The sequence below is a fragment of the Salvelinus fontinalis genome, chromosome 6 (assembly GCF_029448725.1).
Source record: "Salvelinus fontinalis isolate EN_2023a chromosome 6, ASM2944872v1, whole genome shotgun sequence".
Classification (NCBI taxonomy): Eukaryota; Metazoa; Chordata; class Actinopteri; order Salmoniformes; family Salmonidae; genus Salvelinus; species Salvelinus fontinalis.
Genome location: NC_074670.1, coordinates 9,612,437 through 9,638,996, shown reverse-complemented (window position 1 = coordinate 9,638,996; position 26,560 = coordinate 9,612,437). Strand labels below are relative to the sequence as shown.

At 47.0% G+C, this 26,560-nt stretch overlaps 1 protein-coding gene across 3 annotated transcripts in view; it reads left to right on the top strand.

Moving 5' to 3' along the window:
- Positions 1–26,560, top strand: part of LOC129856977 (multiple epidermal growth factor-like domains protein 8) — a 33,550-nt gene continuing 6,990 nt past the window's right edge. The window contains exons 1-37 of one of the 3 annotated variants that reach the window (XM_055924808.1): positions 1–99; positions 1,570–1,821; positions 1,995–2,158; positions 2,446–2,655; positions 2,997–3,177; positions 3,616–3,704; positions 4,653–4,866; positions 8,559–8,742; positions 9,213–9,358; positions 9,530–9,640; positions 9,747–9,910; positions 10,362–10,463; positions 10,610–10,757; positions 12,855–13,018; positions 13,967–14,170; positions 14,296–14,499; positions 14,640–14,885; positions 15,000–15,118; positions 15,233–15,364; positions 15,565–15,762; positions 16,002–16,229; positions 16,520–16,704; positions 16,863–17,076; positions 17,322–17,565; positions 17,685–17,817; positions 17,909–18,159; positions 18,585–18,695; positions 18,849–18,967; positions 19,168–19,405; positions 21,198–21,369; positions 21,651–21,814; positions 21,991–22,126; positions 22,235–22,466; positions 22,648–22,774; positions 22,849–23,065; positions 23,197–23,411; positions 23,565–23,760. In XM_055924808.1, the coding sequence (XP_055780783.1) occupies positions 1,647–1,821; positions 1,995–2,158; positions 2,446–2,655; positions 2,997–3,177; positions 3,616–3,704; positions 4,653–4,866; positions 8,559–8,742; positions 9,213–9,358; positions 9,530–9,640; positions 9,747–9,910; positions 10,362–10,463; positions 10,610–10,757; positions 12,855–13,018; positions 13,967–14,170; positions 14,296–14,499; positions 14,640–14,885; positions 15,000–15,118; positions 15,233–15,364; positions 15,565–15,762; positions 16,002–16,229; positions 16,520–16,704; positions 16,863–17,076; positions 17,322–17,565; positions 17,685–17,817; positions 17,909–18,159; positions 18,585–18,695; positions 18,849–18,967; positions 19,168–19,405; positions 21,198–21,369; positions 21,651–21,814; positions 21,991–22,126; positions 22,235–22,466; positions 22,648–22,774; positions 22,849–23,065; positions 23,197–23,411; positions 23,565–23,760 (6,337 nt within the window). In that variant the 5' untranslated portion in view covers positions 1–99; positions 1,570–1,646. Of the gene's footprint in view, positions 410–1,569; positions 1,822–1,994; positions 2,159–2,445; positions 2,656–2,996; positions 3,178–3,615; positions 3,705–4,652; positions 4,867–8,558; positions 8,743–9,212; positions 9,359–9,529; positions 9,641–9,746; positions 9,911–10,361; positions 10,464–10,609; positions 10,758–12,854; positions 13,019–13,966; positions 14,171–14,295; positions 14,500–14,639; positions 14,886–14,999; positions 15,119–15,232; positions 15,365–15,564; positions 15,763–16,001; positions 16,230–16,519; positions 16,705–16,862; positions 17,077–17,321; positions 17,566–17,684; positions 17,818–17,908; positions 18,160–18,584; positions 18,696–18,848; positions 18,968–19,167; positions 19,406–21,197; positions 21,370–21,650; positions 21,815–21,990; positions 22,127–22,234; positions 22,467–22,647; positions 22,775–22,848; positions 23,066–23,196; positions 23,412–23,564; positions 23,761–26,560 lie in introns of all 3 variants that reach the window. The other 2 variants (XM_055924809.1, XM_055924807.1) reach the window with 2 other exon arrangements.

The window sequence follows — 26,560 nt, the reverse complement described above, 5'->3', positions numbered from 1 at the left end:
TCTGCCATAAAACTTTAAAGAAGAAGAAGAAGAAGAAGAAGAGGAGGAGCCTTTTGTGTGGGAGGCTGTCATATACAAAAACAACAAACATTACATGAGGTCAGGCAATAAGCAAGTAACATTTCACGCTGGCTAGTGTGCGTATGCGTAAGAGGATAATTTATGGCAAAAATAATGATGTGTCTGAAGATGCGACAGATGTATTTTATTATTATTATTATGAGTTAGCTAACTATCATTGAATAAATGGCCAACGACTGCGATTTTGCATCTGGAGGAAAGTTAGCTTGGTCGCTAACTGGCTAGCAGTAATCCAGTAAGCGCGAGCCTCTGCGGAGGGTGGTCTGTGTCCTGTGATTCCGGACATCGAGTACTGGAGTCCAGTGCTGGAGTCCGACGACCCTCTTTGGTACTGCTAGCTAACGTTAGCTATCTCACATTCAGTTTTGCATTGTGTCGCTCATAACTCACTGACAATGTAAAATATCATGGGAACGGAGACACGGGATCTGGTTAGTTAGACAAATGAATGAGAAGGCTAAGCTAACGGTCCTCTGCTAGTGTGGTGACTGGTATCGCGTTCAAGATAACAGCAAATCCGCTACGCTAGCTAACGTTTAATCCTCGCTTGCTAGCTGCTTATAACTAGCTAATAGTATAACTAGCTAATAGCAACGTGCAAAGTTTGTATTTAGCTATTATTTTAACGTTAGCCAACTAATGACATTACGTTAGCTAGCCATAGCAATAACAGTTAACGTTAGCTAGCTAGTTATCGCTTGTCTGCGGATAGTAAGCATTGTTTGATAGTGGCTAGCTACTAGTAACGTTAGCTAGCTGCTCGCTCACCGTTTCATGGCATTTAACGTTAATTATATATGCGTTTATTTTTCTTAAATTATTTGCTAAACGTGATTCAATTGAGATTTTTGCTAATTAGTAAGCTAGAAACAGAGCAGCACCCATAGACATAATAACTGCGATGATGATTAGCTATGAAATATCAATCTAGAAAACGTCTTAATGTGTTGACAAGTGTAAGTAACTATTTGCATATGTCTGTAATTCAAATGAATGAGATTTTGTCATATTTACAGAAGCCGAATCTTCTACAATGTGCAGGGTACACGTTGCCACTTTACAAAATGTGAATCATTAATTTACCTTTCCTGGAGACAGAAATAATTGGAACAGTAATAACACTAACGTGAGTCTCATATGAAAAGCACATTCCTTAAGTTGCCACCATGCCATGGACATAAATTAAAGAATCTCTTGTCTACCTGCCAGCACAATTGTTTTGGTTGCCTGTTTGCTTACTTCTGTATGTGACTGCAATATGTATTTGGCTGATGTTTGATTGCAGTTATTGCCAAAAGGCTATCTTGCAGTTTTAGATTTTTGACTCTGTAAATATGGGGCTGTAACCAGAAAGCAACACTGATGTGACATATAGGCAAAACTAGAGCATCTTTCATCCTATGTTGAAATGTCACCTCTTTGTAAAATATTTTTAGCATATGTAATCCATCTCACTGAAGTTGCATTGCTTGTTTGAACTGTTTCTAGGTTCCCGGCTTGTGAGCGAGGTAATCGGACAACCCTATCTTCTTCACCTCCTCCACCTATTCCAGGTGGGGGAGAGCATGGCCTCCTTCCTCCATGTCCCCCTGCTGGGGTTGCTGCTGGTGGCTGTGGCCCCTGGGTGTTGGGCAGGAGACTGTAAGGGCCACAGACAGGTGCTCAGGGGCCCCCCAGGGTACGTCACTGACGGGCCAGGGAACTACTCTGTAAACGGAAACTGCGAGTGGCTCATCAAAGGTGAGTGAGACAGTGGTGGGAAAACTGAGTGCTGTGTGTGTTGATTGACTAGTTTGTCAGTTTGATGTGAATACATAGATCTCAAGATATGCCAAGGAAAATCCTGTCTAGGGCAAATTAAGTCAACTCTAAATTATATCCGACTGATGTTTCTTTCCTGTATTCTCTCCAAGCCCCCAGCAGCAATTACCGTATCGTCCTGAACTTCACCTTCATGGAGACAGAATGCACCTACGATTACCTGTTCGTCTACGATGGAGACTCCTACCAGAGCCCCCTACTGGCCAGTCTGAGTGGCACCACCCTGCCGCAGCCCATAGAAGCCAAGTCTGGCAAGGTAACCGCATCATTATCTATGGAAGGCGGAACTAGACATGTTCTGAGATGTCAGATATCAACCTCAGACTGCTGGGGATTTGGGTGGGGAAACGTTTCATACCAGCATTAAATGGATGGATTTATTGACGGGTTTCCATGGCCTCAATTTGAATTCAACACAATTCAGAGTGACAGCTGGACGTTTCTGACTTGACGGGCTGGATGGATTACAATATCATGGGAAAAATGTAGTCAAGTTGTTCATTGCCACCTTCACCTCCTTTCTGTCTTCTCTCCTCCCTCCAGATGCTGCTCCACCTCTTCAGCGATGCCAACTACAACCTCTTGGGCTTCAATGCCACCTACTCGTTCTCTGTGTGCCCTGGGGCCTGTGGAGGTCACGGGCGCTGTGACACGGCCTCCTCCCTGTGCCATTGCCATCTGGGCTGGGGAGAAACCGATTGCAGCACCCCTCTATGTCCCCAGGCCTGTATCCTGCACGGCACCTGTGACAAGGTAAGAAGAGGGAGACTTTATTATCCACATTGGAAACTGTGCTGTCTTTAGAAATGTTGGTTTATTACAGTGCAATTAAACAAAGGTTGGCATGAGTTAGGTGAGGATGGAAAGTGGACAGCCAACTGAGATGCTGAAGACAGCTAGCTGAGGGAACCTATGTACAAGGCTACCTAAGGAGTTAATTATTAAGCAGGGTATACATTTGAGTTCAAACAGAAGGGGAAACCAGCACAGCAGCAACATAAATAGGGGTTGAATGACCCTCCTTTCCTTTAGATATTGTTTATTGCTGAATTCTCTCAAACATTCTCCTCTCTCTTTCTCCTTCTTTCTCTTAGAGAGGAGAGCGTTGTCTATGCAGCTCGGACTTCCTGGGCCAGAGCTGTCAGCTGGGTCTCCGTGATGACAGTGGGGTGGGGCAGTGGTGGCAGGTGAGTGGGGGCGACCCCTACATGCCCCCCCGGACCGGCTCTGCTGGGGTCTACCTGTCCTCCACTGGAGCCATGTACCTGTTTGGAGGTGAGGGATAGAACACTGAACAACTGTTTGTTTATTTATTTTTTATATAGTGTTGGATCCCATTGTACATTTTTTTTTTATTACATGCCAAGGTATACCAATACTGTATACTATTCTAATTAAGGTGTTGTTGGGTAGGATATTAGGGTTGTTAGTTAGGAGGGTGTTGCTAGTCTGGATGTTAGGATTGATTTGTTTTCACTTTATGTGCTGATTCATTGTCTAACTAGACCCGGTATCGACCCAGTCAGGAGTATTGGTGGGCTTGGTTAACATTAACCCAGTTTAGATGAGGCAAGCACACGGCTTCACAGAAGACCTTAACCTTATTGCTGTTGGGCAACTGGCTCTGCATAGTAATCATTGTGGCTTTCAATGTATGTTATGATGTAATTGATTAACCACTTCTGTATGGTTGGTGCTGTTTTGATATTTCAGGGTTTGACTTGAACCGAGCTTTGGGGGACCTGGTTAAATACAACTTCAGCTTGAACCAATGGGAGAACAGATCTTATGGACACTCCCCAGTAAGTGCACCACCCGCATGCCAGAAATGTAATCTTAATAAAATATATCAAAGACTGTACTCTTTTAGTTATTCTTTCTTGTGTTTATCTTATGCTTTGATCATTTTATTCAAGATCCTAGCAAAAATCAGATTTTCATTTATCTGACTTTCATTAAACTACATGTCCAGCCCTTCTATTTAGCCTCACAAAGTGTATTACCATTTTCTTTTCAAGACAACCAGGGCTACAAGTACAACACAAAACAATTTCACATAAACAGTTGCATTCGTGAGTTGTATTGACAAATGTTGATTTAAAAAAATAAAAAAGTCTGCCAAAGCTGACCTGATAAAAAATAACGTATATGAATGCTGTAAGTACAGAAATTGTTTGCTTATTGGGAAATTAATATCCAACTAGTCAGTGACAACTGTTGGAGTTTGACAGCAACTATGTTAGCTTATTACAGTATTATAGACACTATGTCCTGGGATTCACTATGATCTTCTATGTAGAAGAACCCCTTATGTTTTAACGACTCTTGTGTAGCTTGTGAGCGTCATAGAGCAAAACATGTTACATATGCATGTGACTCCGCTTTTAATTGTTTGTAGCTCAAACCATTCAGACTCTACAGACGTTTTTGTATAAAAGACCCGGCCAAAGGCCCCTTCGGGTTACGCCTTGTCTCACAAACACAACTCTAGCTTTGGCCCTGTTAATCACACAGACTAAAAGGGGTTACTTCAAAACACACCTGTGATGGGACTCATTGGATTAAACCAATGCTCCTAAACATCTCCCTTTCCCTTCCTCTCCTGTTAACCCATTTCTACATCTCTCCTTATCTTACTGCCTCACTCTGACCCCTCCCCTTTCTCTTTCTTCTTGTTTCCACTTCCTCTCATCTCTCTTCTCATCACCACCTTCTTCCTCTCGCCCTTCTTTCCCCCCTCCCTCTGTCAGGCGGCTCGTCACTCCCACACGGCAGTAGAGTGGAAGGGGAACATGGTGATCTTCGGAGGAGAGCTCACGAGCGGCGCTTTAGCCAGCGACGTCTGGATGTACTGCCCAATCCAGGATGACTGGCAGCAGCTCGGCCAATCCCATTCGCCCGGGGCACCGAGGGTGGCCAACCATGCAGCAGCTGTAGTGGACAACTATCTCTACATATTTGGAGGTAAATAACTTATTGAAATAAAATGTTGTCACCTAACTTCTTGCAGAATATGTTTCTAAACACTTATCCTATAATGTGGATGCTACCATGATTGCAGATAATCCTGAATGAGTCGTGAATAATGAGTGAGAAAGTTAGAGGCATAAATGCTAACCTCCCCTGTTATTGTAATCGTAAGATGCTAGCATGTCTTGGGGGTATGATATTTGTGCATCTAACTTTCTCACTCTTACGCTGTACTGTTGGATTTCAGATTCCAAAAACCAAGTCCTGCAGGCTCTAATTTAGTCTTTGTAATGCCCGGGGTGTAGTGGAGGAAGGAGTCAGACGCAGGAGACAGAGAGTTCCGAGTAGCGTACTAATTTAATCACACATAGGTGAAACACGACGCCACTCCAAGTAAATGCTCCAACACATTAACGAGAACAAAATAATCCAGAAGACAACGTACACTAACCGTGACACACAAGCATGTACAACCTGTACACAAAACATTCCCGCACACCCAGCAGGCCGGGCTTTAAAGCCCCACTAATCACCCTAACCACAAACAGGTGTAACCAATAAACAAATAAGGAGGGGGAGGAAAAAGTCAGTAGCAGCTAGTAGGCCAGTGACGACGACCGCCGAGCACCACCCGAACAGGAAGGGGAGCCACCTTCGGTAGGAGTCGTGACATTCTTCTCTTGATTATTGTCCAGTCATGTGGTCAAGTGCTGCAAAGAAAGACCTAGTTAAGCTGCAGGTGGCCCAGAACAAAGTGCCACGTCTTGCTCTTCATTGTAATCAGAGGGATAATATACAGTGCATTCAGAAAGTATTTTTCCACATTTTGTTACGTTACAGCCTTAGTCTATAAAACATGTTCCTTGTCAATCTACACACAATACCCCATAATGATTTGTAAAGGCACACACCTGTCTATATAAGGTCCCACAGTTGACAGTGCATGTCAGAGCAAAAACCAAGCCATGAGGTCGAAGGAATTGTCGGTAGAGCTCTGGGACAGGATTGTGTCAAGGCACAGATCTGGGGAAGGGTACCAAAAAATGTCTGCAGCATTGAAGGTCCCCAATAACACAGTGGCCTCCATCATTCTGAAATGGAAGAAGTTTGGAACCACCAAGACCAAACTGAACAATTGGGGGAGAAGGGCCTTGGTCAGGGAGGTGACCAAGAACCCGATGGTCACTCTGACAGAGCTCCAGAGTTCCTCTTTGGAGATTGGAGAACCTTCCAGAAGGACAACCATCTCTGCAGCACTCCACCAATCAGGCCTTTATGGTAGAGTGGTCAGACGGAAGCCACTCTTCAGTAAAAAGGCACATGACAGCCCGCTTGAAGTTTGCCAAAAGGCACCTAAATACTCTCAGACCATGAGAAACAAGATTCTCTGGCCTGAATGCCAAGCGTCACGTCTGAAAGAAACCTGGCACCATCTCAACGGTGAAGCGTGGTGGTAGCACAATGCTGTGGTGATGTTTTTCAGTGGCAGGGACTGGGAGACTAGTCAGGATCAAGGGAAAGATTAAGAGAGCAAAGTACAAAGAGATCGTTGATGAAAACCTGCTCCAGAGTGCTCAGGACCTCAGACTGTGGAAGAGGTTCACTTTCCAGCAGGACAACAACCCTAAGCCCACAGCCAAGACAACGCAGGAGTGGCTTCAGAGTGTCCTTGAGTGGCCCGGACTTGAACCTGATCAAACATCTCTGGATAGACCTGAAAATGGCTTCCCGTCCAACCTGACAGAGCTTGAGATGATCTGCAGAGAAGAATGGGAGAAACTCTCCTAATACAGGTGTAGCAAGCTTGTAGCGTCATACCCAAGAAGACTCGAGGCTATAATTGTTGCCAAAGGTGCATCAAAGTACTGAGGAAAGGGTCTGAATGCTTACACTATCGTTCAAAAGTTTGGGGTCACTTAGAAATGTCCTTGTTTTTAGGGTGTCTAGTTTGAGAAACAGACACCTCACAAGTCCTCAACTGGTAGCTTCATTAAATAGTACCCACAAAACACCAGTCTCAACGTCAACAGTGAAGTGGCGACTCCGGGTTACTGGTCTTCTAGACAGAGTTCCCCTGTCCAGTTTCTGTGTTCTTTTGCCCATCTTAATGTTTTATTTTTACCGGCCAGTCTGAGATATGGCTTTTTCTTTGCAACTTTGCCTAGAAGGCTAGCATCCCGGAGTCGCCTCTTCACTGTTGACTTTGAGACTGGTGTTTTGCGGGTACTATTTAATGAAGCTGCCAGTTGAGGACTTGTGAGGCGTCTGTTTCTCAAACTAGACATTCTAATGTACTTGTCCTCTTGCTCAGTTGTGCACCGGGGCTTCCCACTCCTCTTTCTATTCTGGTTAGAACCGTTTGCGCTGTTCTGTGAAGGGAGTAGTACACAGCGCTGTACGAGATCTTCAGTTTCTTGGCATTTTCTCACATGGAATAGCCTTCATTTCTCAGAGCAAGAATAGACTGACAAGTTTCAGAAGAAAGTTCCTTGTTTCTGCCCATTTTGAGCCTGTAATCGAACCCACAAATGCTGATGCTCCAGATACTCAACTAGTCTAAAGAAGGCCAGTTTTTTTGCTTCTTTAATCAGAACAGCAGTTTTCAACTGTGCTTTTATACTTGCAAAAGGGTTTTCTAATGATCAATTAGCCTTTTAAAATGATAAACTTGGATTAGCTAACACAACGTGCCATTAGAACACAGGAGTGATGGTTGCTGATAATGGGCCTCTGTACGCTTATGTAGAGATTCCATAAAAAATCAGCTGTTTCCAGCTACAATAGTCATTTACAACATTAACAATGTCTACACTGTATTTCTGATCAATTTGGTGTTATTTTAATGGACACAAATGTGCTTTTCTTTCAAAAACAAGGACATTTCTAAGTGACCCCAAACTTTTGAACGGTAGTGTATGAAAATGTAATGTTTTCGGTTTTCATACATTCTAAAAACCTGTTTTTGCTTTGTCATTATGGGGTGTTGTGTGTAGATTAATGAGGAGGAAAAAACTATTTAATCCATTGTAGAATAAGGCTGTAAGGTAACAAAATGTAGAAAAAGTCAAGGGGTCTGAATACTTTCCGAATGCACTGTATGTCTTGTTTTGTGTGGACGCCCGGAAGAGTAGATGCTGCTTTTGCAACAGCTAATGGGGATCCTAATAAAATACCACATTATTCACGATTCATTCAGGACTTTAAGCATTCATGGTAACATTCACTTTCATGTAGAAGTTTTTTTAGAAACATATTATTTACAATAATAGTGACTCCAAAATGACACTACATTAGTTACCATTCATTTCTATTGGGCACACAACCAAAACAAACTGCAAATGCATCCAACAAGCTTGTTGAGTCACATGCTTGTTGTAATTATTGTGTACTAGGAATATGGGACCAGATACTAAACTTTTGACACATATAAGGGAATTATGTACAACAAGTTCTGTTCTTTCTAAACAGTTCACCCAATATAAATGAAAATACCCTCAAATTAAAGCTGACAGTCTGTACTTTAACCTCACAGTCCATTATATCATTTGGAATCCAAAGTGCTGGAGTACAGCGCCAAAACAACAACAGTGTCACTGTCTCATTACTTCACTCTATCTATTCTAAGATCGCGCCTGTCTGTTGTGAATAAGTACTCTTGTAATCTTTCTCTCCTCTCCCCTCTGCAGGTCGTACGGAAGAGGATATGTTCTCATCATCTCTGTATCGGTTTGGTCTGCGGGAGTCTGGGGTGTGGGAAGCGGTGCAGCCCACCGGGGGGAAGCCCCCCGCCACTGCAGGCCACTCCATGGTGTTCCACCCCCTGTCCCGGGCCCTGCTGGTTTATGGGGGCCACAGGCCTACCACCGCCAGGTACAGTTGGATGGGATTGTGGGACTGTCTTGCATGGGGATGTGTTTTATTATCAAAGTTAAAGTACACACTGAGAGTACACGTTGTGTTGTGTGTTTGGTGCTATTTGGTAATGCAAGGGGCGGCAGGTAGCCTAGTGGTTAGAGCGTTGGACTAGTAACCGAAAGGTTGCAAGATCGAATCCCCGAGCTGACAAGGTAAAAATCTGTCGTTCTGCCCCTGAACAAGGCAGTTAACCCGCTGTTCCTAGGCCGTTAATGAAAATAAGAATTTTTCTAATCTGACTTGCCTAGTTAAATAAAGGTAAAAAAAAAAACATTTTAAAGAACAGGTTCTCGCTGGGTTCTTGGCTTCCATGTGATTCCCTCTACTGTCTATTATCTGTGTCTCAGCAGGTGTCTGTGTTAATGTTGGAGTGTTTCTGTTGTCTCAAATCATCTGCCTCCTTCCTGCCTCTTTCTCCCCCTCAGGTTCAGTGTACGTGTGAACTCCACAGATGTATTCCACGTGGACCGGAGGTTCTGGACCTCGTTCCGCTCCCGTTTCCCAGCCACAGGCCCCAGGGAGAGAGCCTTCCATTCAGCCACCATCATCGGAAACTACATGGTGGTCTATGGTGAGGGGACGTGTGGTAGAAATGGAGATGGTGATCACAGAGAATATAGGATAGGGATGGACACCTCTTGAATGGATTCATACAATTGTTTGCTGTCCAGACCCTTTTACTGTTTAATATCGCTCTTATTCTCCCTATTCCCTCTCTTTCTCCTACCCCTCTGACTCTCAGGGGGGAATGTGCACATCCACTACCAGGAGGAGAAGTGTTATGATGAGGAAATCTTCTTCTACCACCTGGGATGTCACCAGTGGGTGTCTGCTGGGGAGAGCCTCCAACACAGTGAGTCCCTACACACACACACACACTCACACTCACACTCACACTCACTCACTCACTCACTGATATTCATGTTGCTTTATGTTGCATCATCTCTCTTTCCCTTCAGGAGGTGAGGCTGTGAGAGGGCGGTACTCCCATGTAGCTGCTGTGATGGAAGGCAGGGTGCTGCTGGTTGCCGGGGGTTACAGTGGTATTGCCCGTGGAGACCTGGTGGCGTACAAAGTTCCGCTGTTCGTGAGCAGCGACCCAGGAGACCGGGTGAGTCAAGAAGTAAGGAGGGGGGAGGGATGGAGAGTTTATTAAGGAATATTATTGCATGGTGGACAGGGGCATATTGAAAGGGGGAGAGGTGGATGGTTGAAACTGCAATGCTCTCATCTCCTGAAGCATAATATTTTTCAGTGATAATGTTTTTTGGGGGTTGAAAGCAGGACTTGTAAACATTATATTTCTTGTGCACAATTTTTGGGTAGTTCACAGTATAGTGTGGTGCAGGGCTCTCAACCCTGTTCCTGGAGAGCTACCTCTTCTAGGTTTTCACTCCAACACCAGTTGTAACTCACCTGATTAATCTTATCAACCAGGTAATTATTAGTATCAGGTGCCCTAGATTAGGGTTGGAGCGAAAACCTACAGGACGGTAGCTCTCCAGGAACATGGTTGGAGAGCTCTGCTGTGGTGTGTGTATAATTGTTTGACTGTGTGTTTCTGTGTGTGTCAGGACGCTGTGTGTGCCGAGGCACCAGACGAGAGCATGTGTCTGAAGAACCCAGAATGCAGCTGGTGTGAGGGCCGCTGTCGGGAGTACCAACCCACCAACCCGGTAACACACCTTTCCAACACCCTGCTTTTTCCATCCCTTTTTCTCCATCTTCAACCCAAACCTCATCCATCTGTCCTCCCCATCCACCTTCTACTAACAACCTAACTTGACTATGGATAAAACAATGTTTAACTGTCTCTCTCCAGTGTGGCAGCACAGGGTGCCTGGGCCTGGCCCGCTTCCTGTCTGACTGCCAGTCCTGCCTGGTGTTCAGTGGGGCTCCAGGTTCCCTGCCCCGCGCCCCCGGTGACTTCGGCTGGTGTGTCCAGAACGAGTCCTGCCTACCTGTGTCAGGTGAGATGCACAGAGGGAGGGAGGAGGGGAAATACAAATATCAATAGCTAAAATGCATACGAGATAAAAGACATGAGGGACCACATGAGAAACAGCAATAGTATATTAGGGCTCCCCCTATCTGAGATACCTACTGCAGCCCTCATCCTCCACATACAACACCCATTCTGCCAGTCACATTCTGTTAAAGGTCCCCAAAGCACACACATCCCTGGGTCGCTCCTCTTTTCAGTTCACTGCATTTTATCTCCATCTCTTCATTCAAAGAATCAATCATGGACATTCTTACTTACAGTTGTGGCTGCTTCGCGTGATGTATTGCTCTCTCTACCTTCTTGCCCATTGTGCTGTTTTCTGTGCCCAATAATGTTTGTACCATGTTTTGTGCTGCTACCATGTTGTGCCATGCTATCTTTATGTAGTGTTGTGGTGTCTCTCTTGTCGTCATGTGTGTTTTGTCCTATATACACTGCTCAAAAAAATAAAGGGAACACTAAAATAACACATCCTAGATCTGAATGAAATATTCTTATTAAATACTTTTTTCTTTACATAGTTGAATGTGCTGACAACAAAATCACACAAAAATATTACAGTAGTGTGTGTGGCCTCCGCGTGCCTGTATGACCTCCCTACAACGCCTGGGCTTGCTCCTGATGAGGTGGCGGATGGTCTCCTGAGGGATCTCCTCCCAGACCTGGACTAAAGCATCCGCCAACTCCTGGACAGTCTGTGGTGCAACGTGGTGTTGGTGGATGGAGCGAGACATGATGTCCCAGATGTGCTCAATTGGATTCAGGTCTGGGGAACGGGCGGGCCAGTCCATAGCATCAATGCCTTCCTCTTGCAGGAACTGCTGACACACTCCAGCCACATGAGGTCTAGCATTGTCTTGCATTAGGAGGAACCCAGGGCCAACTGCACCAGCATATGGTCTCACAAGGGGTCTGAGGATCTCATCTCGGTACCTAATGGCAGTCAGGCTACCTCTGGCGAGCACATGGAGGGCTGTGCGGCCCCCCAAAGAAATGCCACCCCACACCATGACTGACCCACCGCCAAATCGGTCATGCTGGAGGATGTTGCAGGCAGCAGAACGTTCTCCACGGCATCTCCAGACTCAGTCACGTCTGTCACGTGCTCAGTGTGAACCTGCTTTCATCTATGAAGAGCACAGGGCGTCAGTGGCGAATTTGACAATCTTGGTGTTCTCTGGCAAATGCCAAACGTCCTGCACGGTGTTGGGCTGTAAGCACAACCCCCACCTGTGGACGTCGGGCCCTCATACCACCCTCATGGAGTCTGTTTCTGACCTTTTGAGCAGACACATGCACATTTGTGGCCTGCTGGAGGTCATTTTGCAGGGCTCTGGCAGTGCTTCTCCTGCTCCTCCTTGCACAAAGGCGGAGGTAGCGGTCCTGCTGCTGGGTTGTTGCCCTCCTACGGCCTCCTCCACGTCTCCTGATGTACTGGCCTGTCTCCTGGTAGCGCCTCCATGCTCTGGACACTACGCTGACAGACACAGCAAACCTTCTTGCCACAGCTCGCATTGATGTGCCATCCTGGATGAGCTGCACTACCTGAGCCACTTGTGTGGGTTGTAGACTCCGTCTCATGCTACCACTAGAGTGAAAGCACCGCCAGCATTCAAAAGTGACCAAAACATCAGCCAGGAAGCATAGGAACTGAGAAATGGTCTGTGGTCACCACCTGCAGAAGCAGTCCTTTATTGGGGGTGTCTTGCTAATTGCCTATAATTTCCACCTTTTGTCTATTCCATTTGCACAACAGCATGTAAAATTTATTTTCAATCGGTGTTGCTTCCTAAGTGGACAGTTTGATTTCACAGAAGTGTGATTGACTTGGAGTTACATTGTGTTGTATAAGTGTTCCCTTTATTTTTTTGAGCAGTGTATTTATTTTTTATTTTTATCCCAGCCGCCGTCCCCGCAGGAGGTCTTTTTCCTTCTAGTAGGGTAGGCCGTCATCGTAAATAAGAATTGTTCTGACTTGCCTAGTTAAATAAAATGAATTGTAAGATTGAGGTCTGGTGCTGTGTGTTGTTTAATGAGCTCCCCCTCCCTCTCGGTATTGCAGATCAAAGTGCTTGCCATGTGGACCAGATCTCAGGGGCGTACGGCTGGTGGGGGGAGCGTACCCGTTTCCTCACCTCACTCCTTTCCTGTCGCACTGAGAACTATGTCCCAGGACTGCACCTGCTCACCTTCCAGAACCCCCGCAACAACTCCCAGCCTGACAAGGTACAGAGGCCCCGCCTAGTAGGGTTGTCACGATACCAACATCACGATAACGGATTTTCCATGGCAAAAACTCTTTGGTCCTTTAAAAAACCTACTGTATGTATATTGTGTGTTTATAGCTTGGAAAAGAACGGGATTCAGAACATTTCGTTCTTTTTCATGTTTTGTTTCCTTGCCACGATATCTCTGAGTATCACGATACCGGTATCGTGACTACCCTACCGCCAAGTATTGCGGTCCTGTGTGGCTTGAGGGTTCGATTCCCTCACAAACACAACCAGTCAGGATGTTTTCATCTGATGGTCAAATAAATCACTTCAAAAAATCGCTTCCTTCACTGGGCTATCCGGGAATATGCATCCACTCTCAACATATTTCCAGCCTCCAAATAGTGGTGAATGGAAAGCGACATCTTTTACACAAAACACCAAAAAGTGTAAGAATTTATGTGTCCACTGCTGTCCCGGTGTCAGCCATTCAACTCTGCCTTGGCAAAATGTCAGCGTTCTCATTGAACCACATCACATTTTTGTAGGCTAATACCACCCATTTTTTCCCCAAGTTCATTCAGAGATGTTTCATGCCTTTGACATGCGGTAATGATAACTGTAGGCTACTACACCATTATTTTTATTGACATTTTGTTTTAATTATTGTGATAGGCCCGTGTTTTACCGGTACGGCGTACCCCCACTTTATTTTGCCGGGACACCGTACCACCTTACTTTTACCCCTGGTGTTACCTCTACTTCTAGCTATACTGCGTCTCTAAAGCCCCTCTAAATACTTACCCTCCTCCCACCCTGCTTAAGATACTGTGGGCTTCCCAAACTGACTGAATGTAATGCTGCTGACTTCTGACATGTTGTACCTTGCTGTAAGGCATGCCACTCTTAATGTCAGTTGTAACACCTCCATCCAATCCCCCTTGAACCTCCACCCCTTCAGGTGTCCATCCTGCGCAGCACCTCCATCATCCTCAGCCCAACCACAGAGATGGATGTCACCCTGCAGTTCCGGGGCTTCATCCATCCCCTGTGGGGTGCCCCTCCACCTGCGCCCCCTCCCACCGAGACAGTTTCCATGTGGGCCCGGATACAAAGGCTACACTTTGAGGCCCGCATGGCTGCTGGACCCAACTCCCTGAAACTGGTGAGCGAGGGCGAAAGAGCGGGAGGTGGGCGCTTACATTACACATTTTTTGAGAGATACAAATAGAGCCAGACAGTAATTTGTTTTTACTGAACTCTCTCCCTCCCTCTTCCTCCTCCCCTCAGAAGGAGGTGGTAGGTCGCTGGGCAGCTCACCAGGAGAAGGAGACGAAGCTGCTGTCCCGTCCTGACATGGGTCGTCTGTTTCCCAACCTGACCCGAGGGAACCGCTACCTGGTCCAGGCCGAGGGATACCTCAACAACTCAGGCTCTGGACAGACCAGTGAGATGGCTCTGACCTGGAACAGAACCGCCCTGCCCGGTGGAAGTGTGAGTACCAGCTGACAATTACACATTTTATAAACAAAAGGTTTACACTGTAATACTAAGGCTCAATACCCTTAACATCAATATTGTTGATGTTTGTTTCTCCCACTGTCTCTCTATCCCCCCTTTCTTTCTCTTTGTAGGAGATTTCCTTCCTGTTCTTGGAGCCGTACCGTTCTGGCTCTTGCTCGGGGTACCAGTCTTGCTTGGCCTGTCTGTCAGACCAGTCCTGTGGCTGGTGCCCGTCTCTGGGCCGCTGTCTGTTCCGTGCCCTACCTGACCTGGAGCCCTGCCCAGAGGACATGGGGGGAGGGGAGTGCCACCTGCTGTTGGCCCCGCCACAATGCACCCTCTGTGAGGAGTACAGGGACTGCTCCGCCTGCACTCAGGTATTTAACATACAGAACACCTCACTGCCATTAGCTTCATAAAACATTTTATATTTTTTATACTCTCCTTATAGATCTTGTAGACCTTTGACCTTTATGATCTTTGGCCTACAGGATCACTACTGTGAGTGGCAGATCAACTCCAGCAAGAAGGGTGATTACCAATGCAGCCGACGGGGGAAACTGGATGGATCCATTCGCGACCCAGGGGGGTGCCCTAAAGTCTGCAACCAGTGAGTACCCACTGTCAGGCTCATTGTAATATAATTGCTTGGGGCAATTACTCCTACAGTATGCAACTCTCTCACACACACTCTCTCTCTCCCCCTTCCCCCCCTCTGTAAAAGGAGGAGGACGTGTGGGGAGTGTCTGTCTAACTCCAGTCAGTGTGCGTGGTGTGAGTCGGCCCAGGCCTGCTTCTACTTCGCTGCCTACCTCACCAAGTATCCCTACGGAGAGTGCAGGGACTGGTATGACAGGTAAACCATTAGAACCAATGAGCTGAACTCCTGTAGTCAACAATGAAACTTGGAACAGTTTAAAATTGAAGTTTAATCTTATTTCCCTTTCCTATTTGGAATCTATTATGTACCAACAGCGTGCAATAACATTTTCTGTCTCCCTCCTTCCCCCAATCCTCTCTCCATCCCTTCCTCCATCCCTCTCTCCCCCACTCCAGTGTTCACTCAGTGCCCCAGTGTAAGCAGTGCTCAGCTCTGGTCACCTGTACAGACTGTCTCCAGACGTTTCAGTGTGGCTGGTGTGGAGACTACAACAACCCCACCATCGGCAGGTGTCTACGAGGAGACTGGGGAGGGATGGACGACCCCTCTGTGTATAACTGCAGTGTGGCTGTGGATGAAGTACGGGCTACCAGGTATGATGACCAGCAAACTACCACACTTCAAAATGCTTACTTACCCAGGTTTGACTTCAACGGAGGACAAGCCCCCAAAACGGGCTGTGGTGATGGAAAAAAATTATTATCTGAGCAGGTCCAGTGTAACTAATGCCTACGTACACTGGACCTGCCTGTGAAGTTACCATGTCAATACCAGACCACCTCTCTGCATTAGGAGGTAATACTGAACCTTGTTATTCCTCCTCCCCCTCTAGTCCTGAGCCCCAGACCTTGGCTCCCCCGCGACCCATGGAGATGGAGCACCTGGAGGAGGGGGAGAGGGACCCAGTCTGGTCCTACCCCAGCTGTCCCGATGTGGAGGAGTGCAGGCTGGGCCTCCACAGCTGCCACCCCTTCGCCACCTGCGTCAACACCCCCACCTCCTTTGAGTGCCACTGTGAGAGGGGCTACACCGGGGACGGCACCCTGCACTGCAACCAGACGTGAGTCTCTCTCTCTCTCTCTCACTCTCTCGCTCTCTCTCTCTCTCTCTCACTCTCTCGCTCTCTCACTCACTCACTCACTCACTCACTCACTCACACTCTCTCTCTATCACTCTATCACACTCTCTCTCTCTCCATTTCACTCCCTGTCGCTCTTTCTTTCTCTTTCCCTCTCATCCTCCCTATCATGACAAGCCCTTTTTCTGTTCACTAGCTTTTATAATATCTCATTCTCTGGATAACTCCATTCTACTAAGGCTGACATCTCTATCTCTCTCTCTCTGCTCCAGTTGTTATAATGAGTGTCGTCAGGGCCAGTGCAGCGGCAGCCCGCTGTTCGAGTGTGAGTGTTCCCTGGGCTGGACATCTGACCCAGCAACCCTGGTGCTGAGCGGGGTGGAGTGTGACGTGGACTGTGGCTGTAACTTCCACAGCACCTGTATCACCGCCCCAGGCATCTGTGACCACTGCCAGGGTGAGACAGACATAAATATCAACCCAATTCATCCTTCCAAAAAGGGAAAATTACAGCAACACCCCAAGATGACCAGAAAAACAACATATTTTATTAATTTCACAAGTCATAATTTTCTCTAATTAGTTAATGTGCTCTCCGTTCTCCCTTCTCCTCAGATTGGACAATGGGTCTCCAGTGTGAGCACTGTCGACCAGGGAGTTTTGGTTCTGCGCTGGCCGGGGGCGGGGGCTGTGTGCCCTGCCAGTGTAACGGCCATGGAGGCCCACTCCTGGGCTACTGCCACAACCAGACAGGCCAATGCTACTGCACACACCACACCCAGGGACCACACTGTGAATCCTGCTTGCCTGGGTACTACGGAGACCCCAGGTGAGGGGGACAGACAATGGACTCTAGATGGATGGATTTATTACCCCCAGTGAGGAAATTAGTTTTGCAGCATTACAAATAATAGGCATTCTGTAAAGGATCTGTTTTATAGAACAGTATGTGTACTGTGCATCAGCAACTAGTTGCTATGTGCTCTATAATTAAGAACCTGCTTCACTATATATTTGAATGTCTGAACTTCTCTCACTTAATGCATATCACTTATACAACTCTCTCTTCCTCAGGAATAATGGCACCTGTTTCCGTCAGTGTCAGGGGCGCTCTGTGATCCTGTCCCACCAGTCACCCCTCTCTGAGCTCCCCATCTCGTCCTCCCTGGGGTGGCGAGGGGGTGTCGGCGGGAAGGGGGGACTCTCCCACTGTCTGTGGGTCCTGTCTGTCTCTGAGAACCTGGCCCCCTGTGTGCCGGGCGAGCTGTGCCCTCCTGTGGCTCTCACCCTGCACCCAGACTCCCACACACAGTGCACTGTGAGTACTAACCACACACACTAACTCCTACAACACAGACTGATGTTTATTGTGCTGTAGTGAACAGAGCCACCAGCATTCCCATGGCCTGGGATGTCTTTTCTGTCTCTCACACACAGAGCTCCTACGTTTACGTGTTTGACGGCCTGCCTCGTTTCTTGAGCAACGGGGTGGTGCACTCGGACCACAACCTGATTGGCGCGTTCTGTGGGACGACCCGGACTCAGCCAATCACTGTGGAGGCCACTTCAGGTGACCTTAGCGATTTGTTTGTTTATTAAAACTTCTAGTCATTTTTTATTGAAAGATTCCCTCTGATCCCTCTGTTTTTTCTCTCTCCCAGGTGTGATCTCTGTGTACTTTGAGGCCAACGTCTCATCCGACCGCCCTCAGGGTTTCAACGCCTCCTTCTGGGTGCGGCGCTGTCGCCAGGGTTCTGAGGCGGTGGAGGATGGGTCACCCGTATGCCAGGGAGGGGCGCAGTGCAGCGGGGGGCTGTGCCAGTGTACTCAGGGGTACGGGGGACCGTACTGCGACAGGCCCCTCTGTCCCGAGGGCTGTGGGCTAGCAGAGGGCCGAGGCTCCTGTAACTTGGTGAGAGGGACTGAACAGTAGCACTGTTACTGCAGGACAGTGTGAATGCTCTTTGTTGTTTTGATGTTTTCCTCTTTGTTTATCCTGTTCCTATATATTGCAGTCTCTTGTGTATCTCTGATGTTAACCCTCTCTCTCTCTCTCCTGTCTCTCTGTCTGTCTCTGTGTCGGTCTGTCTGTCTCTGTCTGCCTGTCTCTGTCTGTTTCTGTCTGTCTCTCTGTCTCTGTCTGTCTCTCTGTCTGTCTGTCTCTGTCGTCTGTTTGTGTGTCTGTCTGTTTCTGTCTGTGTCTGTCTGTCTGTCTCGCTCTCTGTCTGTCTCTGTCTGTCTGTCTGCCTGTCTGTCTCTGTCTGTTTCTGTCTCTGTCGTCTGTTTGTGTCTGTCTCTCTGTCTGTATGTCTGTCTCTCTGTTTGTCTCTGTTTTAGTCTCTGGGAGTGTGTGTGTGTGCAGACGGTTGGGGCGGCTCTGACTGCTTCACTCCTCTGGACTCCAGCAGCCTAGTTTGGGAAACCCTACTGGACACACAGCTCACAGCGGTAAGAACCAGGACACACACACACACACACACACACACACACACACACACACACACACACACACACATACACATACATATATATATATATATATATATACAAACACTCCCACCACAGAGTTTCACAGTGTTAAACTTCCCCCTCCCTTCACAGAACCAGGCCCACAGGTTCCTCCACCGGATGGGCCATTCTCTAGTGTCTGGACCCCAGGGGAACCTCTGGATGTATGGAGGCCTCTCTCTCTCAGAGGGCATCCTGGGAAACGTCTACAGGTGTGGGGGGGGGGACTTTTTAATGGCTGTGTTTTTATTAGCGTTCATTTAAAGATGCCTTTTATGAGACAGCAATTTTTTGTTGTTGTAATTATTTGAAATTACTAGTAACTCATATCAGTTAGTTTCTCTGTCTCTCTTCCCTCTCTGTGTTGATTGGTGGGTTCATGTTATCTCTCTGTGTTGATTGGTGGGTTCAGATACTCTGTGTTGGAGCGGCGCTGGACTCAGATGCTGACCAGCTCAGTGGAGGAAGGCTCCACCCCCAGCCCCCGTTACCACCACGCCTCTGCCCTTCTGGCCAGTCACGGGCCTCTCTCCGGCGCCCAAGGAGCTACTCAAAACCTCATGCTGGTGGTGGGCGGTGTCACGCAGAAGGGCGTCGCCGTGGATACGTGGAGCCTCAACCTCAGCAGTCTGGTGTGGCGACAGCACAAGGTCAGAGTTGGTTTGTTTGGTTTTAGCAATCCACCATCTTGCCTTAATTGGGAATATACAGTGGGGCAAAAAAGTATTTAGTCAGCCACCAATTGTGCAAGTTCTCCCACTTAAAAAGATGAGAGAGGCCTGTAATTTTCATCATAGGTACACTTCAACTATGACAGACAAAATGAGGGAAAAAATCCAGAAAATCACATTGTAGGATTTTTAATGAATTTATTTGCAAATTATGGTGGAAAATAAGTATTTGGTCGATAACAAAAGTTTATCTCAATACTTTGTTATATACCCTTTGTTGGCAATGACAGAGGTCAAATGTTTTCTGTAAGTCTTCACACGTTTTTCACACAATGTTGCTAGTATTTTGGCCCATTCCTCCAAGCAGATCTCCTCTAGAGCAGTGATGTTTTGGGGCTGTTGCTAGGGCAACACTGACTTTTAACTCCCTCCAAAGATTTTCTATGGGGTTGAGATCTGGAGACTGGCTACGCCACTCCAGGACCTTGAAATGCTTCTTACGAAGCCACTCCTTCGTTGCCCGGGCGGTGTGTTTGGGATCATTGTCATGCTGAAAGACCCAGCCACGTTTCATCTTCAATGCCCTTGCTGATGGAAGGAGGTTTTCACTCAAAATCTCACGATACATGGCCCCATTCATTCTTTCCTTTACACGGATCAGTCGTCCTGGTCCCTTTGCAGAAAAACAGCCCCAAAGCATGATGTTTCCACCCCCATGCTTCACAGTAGGTATGGTGTTCTTTGGATGCAACTCAGCATTCTTTGTCCTCCAAACACGGCGAGTTGAGTTTTTATCAAAAAGTTCTATTTTGGTTTCATTTGACCATATGACATTCTCCCAATCTTCTTCTGGATCATCCAAATGCTCTCTAGCAAACTTCAGACGGGCCTGGACATGTACTGGCTTAAGCAGGGGGACACGTCTCGCACTGCAGGATTTGAGTCCCTGGCGGCGTAGTGTGTTACTGATTGTAGGCTTTGTTACTTTGGTCCCAGCTCTCTGCAGGTCATTCACTAGGTCCCCCCGTGTGGTTCTGGGATTATTACTCACCGTTCTTGTGATCATTTTGACCCCACGGGGTGAGATCTTGCGTGGAGCCCCAGATCGAGGGAGATTATCAGTGGTCTTGTATGTCTTCCATTTCCTAATAATTGCTCCCACAGTTGATTTCTTCAAACCAAGCTGCTTACCTATTGCAGATTCAGTCTTCCCAGCCTGGTGCAGGTCTACAATTTTGTTTCTGGTATCCTTTGACAGCTCTTTGGTCTTGGCCATAGTGGAGTTTGGAGTGTGACTGTTTGATGTTGTGGACAGGTGTCTTTTTATACTGATAACAAGTTCAAACAGGTGCCATTAATACAGGTAACAAGTGGAGGACAGAGGAGCCTCTTAAAGAAGAAGTTACAGGTCTGTGAGAGCCAGAAGTCTTGCTTGTTTGTAGGTGACCAAATACTTATTTTCCACCATAATTTGCAAATAAATTAATTAAAAATCCTACAATGTGATTTTCTGGATTTTTTTCCCTCATTTTGTCTGTCATAGTTGAAGTGTACCTATGATGAAAATTACAGGCCTCTCTCATCTTTTTAAGTGGGAGAACTTGTACAATTGGTGGCTGACTAAATACTTTTTTGCCCCACTGTATATATATGAACAAAAAAACACTAAACATAAAATATTGGTAGTTAACTGTCAGCCTACACCCCACGATTCAATTTACTATAAACTTGTTCTATGTAACCGATTAATCTGTGTCCTCTTCCCCCACAGAGCTCAGTGCTGCCACCGGTGGCAGGTCATACTCTAACGGTGCGTCGGGACTCCTCTATGCTGCTCATCGGAGGTTACTCTCCAGAGAACGGCTTCAACCATCACCTGCTGGAGTTCAACATCCACTCTGGCAACTGGACCGTCGCCCCCCACACCGGCACACCTCCTACAGGTCAGAAGGACCTATCTCCACCTGCACTCATTAACTCACTTAGTACCTGGCAATCTGGAAAGTCCCTACTCAGCTTTCGTGGAACCTCTCCCACTAAGTAGGCATAGAATATAAAGATTGAGGTGCATCCATTATGGTTGGAGCAAAGAGTAATTTCTGACACTATGAACTGTAAACTGTTGTCCCTTATGATGTTGCATAATTTACCAGCCTGTTGATTAACCCTTAACCCTCCCGTGTTGCCTCTTGACTGACTCCTGTGTGTCCTGTCCTCTCTTCAGGTCTGTATGGCCACTCGGCTGTGTACCACGAGCAGACGGACGCCGTGTACGTGTTCGGAGGCTACCGCTTCCACGTGGAGACAGTGGAGCCCTCAGGAGAGCTCTACAGTCTCTACTATGCCAACCTCGCCTGGTCCCTACTGGTCCCCTCACAGGGGAATAAGGTAGGTACTACCACGGCAGCTTTACCACGAGAACATGCTTCTTTCACAACTAGCTAACTGGTATATAAACAGCTTTTACATGTTCCCAAGCTGGCCTTAATTGATGACATCGTCATTATATCATAACAATTTTTCTTAAATTAACACTGTCTTTTTTTCTCCCTCTCTCTCCCCAGCCCCTGTCTCGTTTCTTCCACGCAGCAGCCCTGATAAAAGACACCATGGTGATCGTGGGAGGGAGGACAGGAGTGGAGGACTACAGCAACACGGTGTCTCTGTACCAGATCAACTGTAACACCTGGATACAGCCAGGTAACTGTGTGACTGACACTACATGTGGCTAGCCAAAACACTGCATATATGCTCAGTTTGATGATGATGTGGAGATTATCCTAACGTTTCTCCCTTCCTCTCTCTCAGACTCGGCGGTGGGCGAGCCAGTTAACCGTTCAGTGTCTCTGGCCATGGCGGGCTGGGGTGGGCGGCTGTTCCTCTCTGGAGGGTTCAACGGGGTCACCCTGGGGCGTCTTCTCACCCTGACCCTTCCCTCTGACCCCTGTACATTGCTGCCCACGCCCGAGGCCTGCAACACCACCACAGGCAGCTGTGTCTGGTGCAGGGGCACCTGCGCCGCCTCCGATACTGCTGAGAGGTACAGCTATGGTTATCATTGGAATGATGTTGTTTCCAAGTTGTTGACTGTGTCTTTTATTTTGGAGGTGTGTCTTGGCATTGTCACTTTGTGTAATCATGTTTATTCTTTCCCTATCTCAGAATTAGTGACAAAATATCCCTTCTCTCCCTCTTTATGGTGTTTTGTCCCTCTCTCTCAGACTGGGCTGTTCCATTGGTCAGTCTCCCTGCTCCCCCACCCCTCGTCTACCAGACCAGTGTCGCAGACTGAAGACCTGCAGCGAGTGTCTGGCACGCCACCCCAGGACCTTCTCTAGCCCCTCACAGGTAATACACACATGCAAACGCACACAAACACCAGCTCAGACAGTACACACACACTAACCCACCCTTTCTGTCAGTCCCAGTCTGCTCTGCAGTGTAAGTGGTGCACCAACTGTCCAGAGGGAGCATGCATCAGCAGTACAGTCAGCTGCACCTCAGAACACGACTGCAGGATCAACCAGAGAGAGATCTTCCTGTCCAGCAACTGTACTGAGACCAGCTGTGAGGCCTCCGACTGCCCCAAGTGCACCGCCTCAGGGAAGTGCATGTGGACACGCCAGTTCAAACGCACTGGTGAGAGACGAGAGACACCTCCATTCACCTTCTATTGCTAGGGACAGGAGTCTTGGATTGACCACTAGACTAAGTTGTGGCTGGAATAACTGAGAACCACTCTCTTACATCTTGTGTTGCGGTTCCTCCAGGCGAGACTAGGCGCATCCTGAGTGTGAACCCCACCTACGACTGGACGTGCTTCAGCTACGCCCTGCTCAACGTGTCCCCCATGCAGGTGGAGTCCTCCCCCCCTCTGCCCTGCCCGCCCCCCTGCCACCACCTCAGCACCTGCAGCCTCTGCCTGGGCTCCCGGGGCTCAGACGGGGGCTGGCAGCACTGTGTGTGGAGCATGGCACTGCAGCAGGTAAGACGGAGACTGTGGGTGGGTGGGTTGGTTGGGCGGGTGTTTTAGGATCATATCTGTGTTTATTTTCTTCCTGAATGTATTTCTGCATTGTAGCTTCAAAAACAAATGAATGAGATTATATTTCAGCCCTTCTTTCCCCCTCTCCTCCAGTGTGTGAGTCCATCCTTCGTGCCTCTGCGCTGTGAGGCGGGTCAGTGTGGTCGTCTGCTGTCTGGTGCGGACTCCTGCTCCCCCCAGTGCGCTCAGCTCACCCAGTGCTCTCAGTGCATCGCATGTCCCCAGTGTGGCTGGTGTGCTGCCCGGGGGGGCAACGGGGCTGGACGCTGCCAGCAGGGAGGCCTCGACGGTGAGGGGAACAGAATTGAATAGACCTTTAGAATATCCACTCCTGAGCCCTTTAAAATTATAAAATTGGATTAGCTAAAACAACGTGCCATTGGAACACAGGAGTGATGGTTGCTCATGATTGGCCTCTACACCTATGTAGATATTCCATTAAAAATCAGCTGTTTCCAGCTACAATAGTTATTTACAACATTAACAATGTCTACACTGTCTTTCTGATCAATTTGATGTTATTTTAATTGACAAAAATGTTGCTTTTCTTTCAAAAACAAGGACATTTCTAAGTGACCCCAAACTTTTGAACAGGTGTGTGTGTAAACTCAGCAAAAAAAGAAAGTCCCCATTTCAGGACCGTGTCTTTCAAAGATAATTTGTAAAAATCCAAATAACTTCACAGATCTTCATTGTAAAGGGTTTAAACACTATTTCCCATGCTTGTTCAATGAACCTGTCGTGTCTTTACTATCATTAAATTGAAGACTTCGTTTTTATCAAAGATTCCTGTAATTAGTATTACGCGATTAGACTGATTAATCATGTAACCGTAATTAACTAGGAAGTCGGGGCACCAAGGAGAATATTCAGATCACAAAGTTATAATTTCCTAAAATAACTTTTCAGATATTTTCATATCTGATCCATAGTCTTCTTAATTAATGAATGATTTACTTTACCTCACGTTAGTCTCATTCTAAACGTCGTAAACTGTTGGTTATCTGCACGAACCCAGTCTTCACTATGAGTCATCCATACATCAATTGTCTTAAATCATTTATTTATTACTAACTAAGTAATTCACAGAAATGCATAAACAAACAAACAAAGTAAATAATGGTTACAAGAAATGATAGGAGAATGTGCCCTAGTGGGCTAAACCGGCATGGCGGCTTGTTAGACCAAAGGGAAGTGGTGGTCGACTGAGAAGTCACTACAGAGTTAATAATTATAACAATTGAAATGCTAATCCTTTGCACATGAACGCTCACTCATTCGGGAACAATTGCATTCAATATATATATTTACGCTCAGTGTGTCGTCTTGATCGCTGTTGAGAAGTTAGTTTCTGTTGGAGAGTTTCCGTCCTCTCTCTCTCTGTCGTAGGTTGGAGGGGATAGTTCAGAGTGACATTCATTCGTGTTGTGTAGAATGGATGTTTCGGTGGTTGTTGTTCTTCGCGTTCAATGATACCGGATTCCTAGCTGCAGACTAGTAATTAATATCAAAGACTTGTTATTATTCTGTTTGTATCGATAGTCTTAAGAGTTTAACCACGTGGTATGATTAAAGATTCAGCAACGGTCTGCAACCTTCAGCCATCTCGTAATTGAGGTAAGCTCGGTCTGGTGATAGAAAACCTGAGTGGGGGTTTTATTCGGAAGGGCCGAAAAAGGGCTGTCCCAGGATGCCTGACCCTTACTGGGCTCAGGGGCGGTCCTCTGATTTAGTTCAAATCAAAAAAGAATTGGGTTTTCCTTCATTAAACAGTCCAAAAGTATATTACACAATTTTACAAACAGTATCATACTCACTCATTCATCTTATACAACAATTAGATGTAAACCTCATATCTGAGGCTATTATATAAACAGCGTTATGGTAATGTGGCCACACCGTCTCCCATGAGCTTCCCCAAGTTGTAACAAACGGACCAGTTCGTAGCTGGATTCTTCACCGATCTTTTATACTTTCTCCGGAACATGAAATTTGTTCGTACCTCAAGTTCTGTGAGGTGGAAGAAATTCCTTTGTTTTCTATGAAAGCTTACCCTCTGCCTCTTATACTGTTGTGGCCATGTGGCAGGATCTCCTCCTCAGGAATTTATGACCTCTCTCTGACCACAGCAGCGTAGTTGTAGGAGGCAGGGAGAGCTTGCTGTACCCAAATAGGCCAACGTCATGACAAACCATAAACAATTAATGAACATGCACCTGTGGAACGGTCGTTAAGACACTAAGCTTACAGAAGGTAGGAAATTACGGTTACAGTTATGAAAACTTAGGACACTAAAGAGGCCTTTCTACTGACTCTGGAAAAACACCAAAAGAAAGATGCCCAGGGTCCCTGCTTATCTGAGTGAATGTGATTTAGGCATGCTGCAAGGAGGCATGAGGACTGCAGATGTGGCCAGGGCAATAAATTGCAATGTCCATACTGTGAGACGCCTAAGACAGCGCTACAGGGAGTCAGGACGGAGAGCTGATTGTCCTCGCAGTGGCAGACCACGTGTAACAAGAGCTACACAGGATCGGTACATCCGAACAATACACCTGCGGGACAGGTACAGGATGGCAACAACAACTGCCCAAGTTACACCAGGAAATCACAATCCCTCCATCAGTGCTCAGACTGTCCACAATAGGCTGAGAGAGGCTGGACTGAGGGCTTGTAGGCCTGTTGTAAGGCAGGTCCTCACCATACATCACCGGCAACAACGTCACCTATGGCCACAAACCCACCGTCACTGGACCAGACAGGACTGGCAAAAGTGCTCTTCACTGACGAGTCGCGGTTTTGTCTCACCAGGGGTGATTGTCAGATTCACGTTTATCGTCGAAGGAATGAGCGTTACACCGAGGCCTGTACTCTGGAGCGGGATTGATTTGGAGGTGGAGGGTCCGGTTATGGTCTGGGGCGGTGTGTCACAGCATCATCGGACTGAGCTTGTTGTCATTGCAGGCAATCTCAATGCTGTACAGGGAAGACATCCTCCTCCCTCATGTGGTACCCTTCCTGCAGGCTCGTCCTGATATGACCCTCCAGCATGACAATGCCACCAGCCATACTGCTCGTTTTGTGTGTGA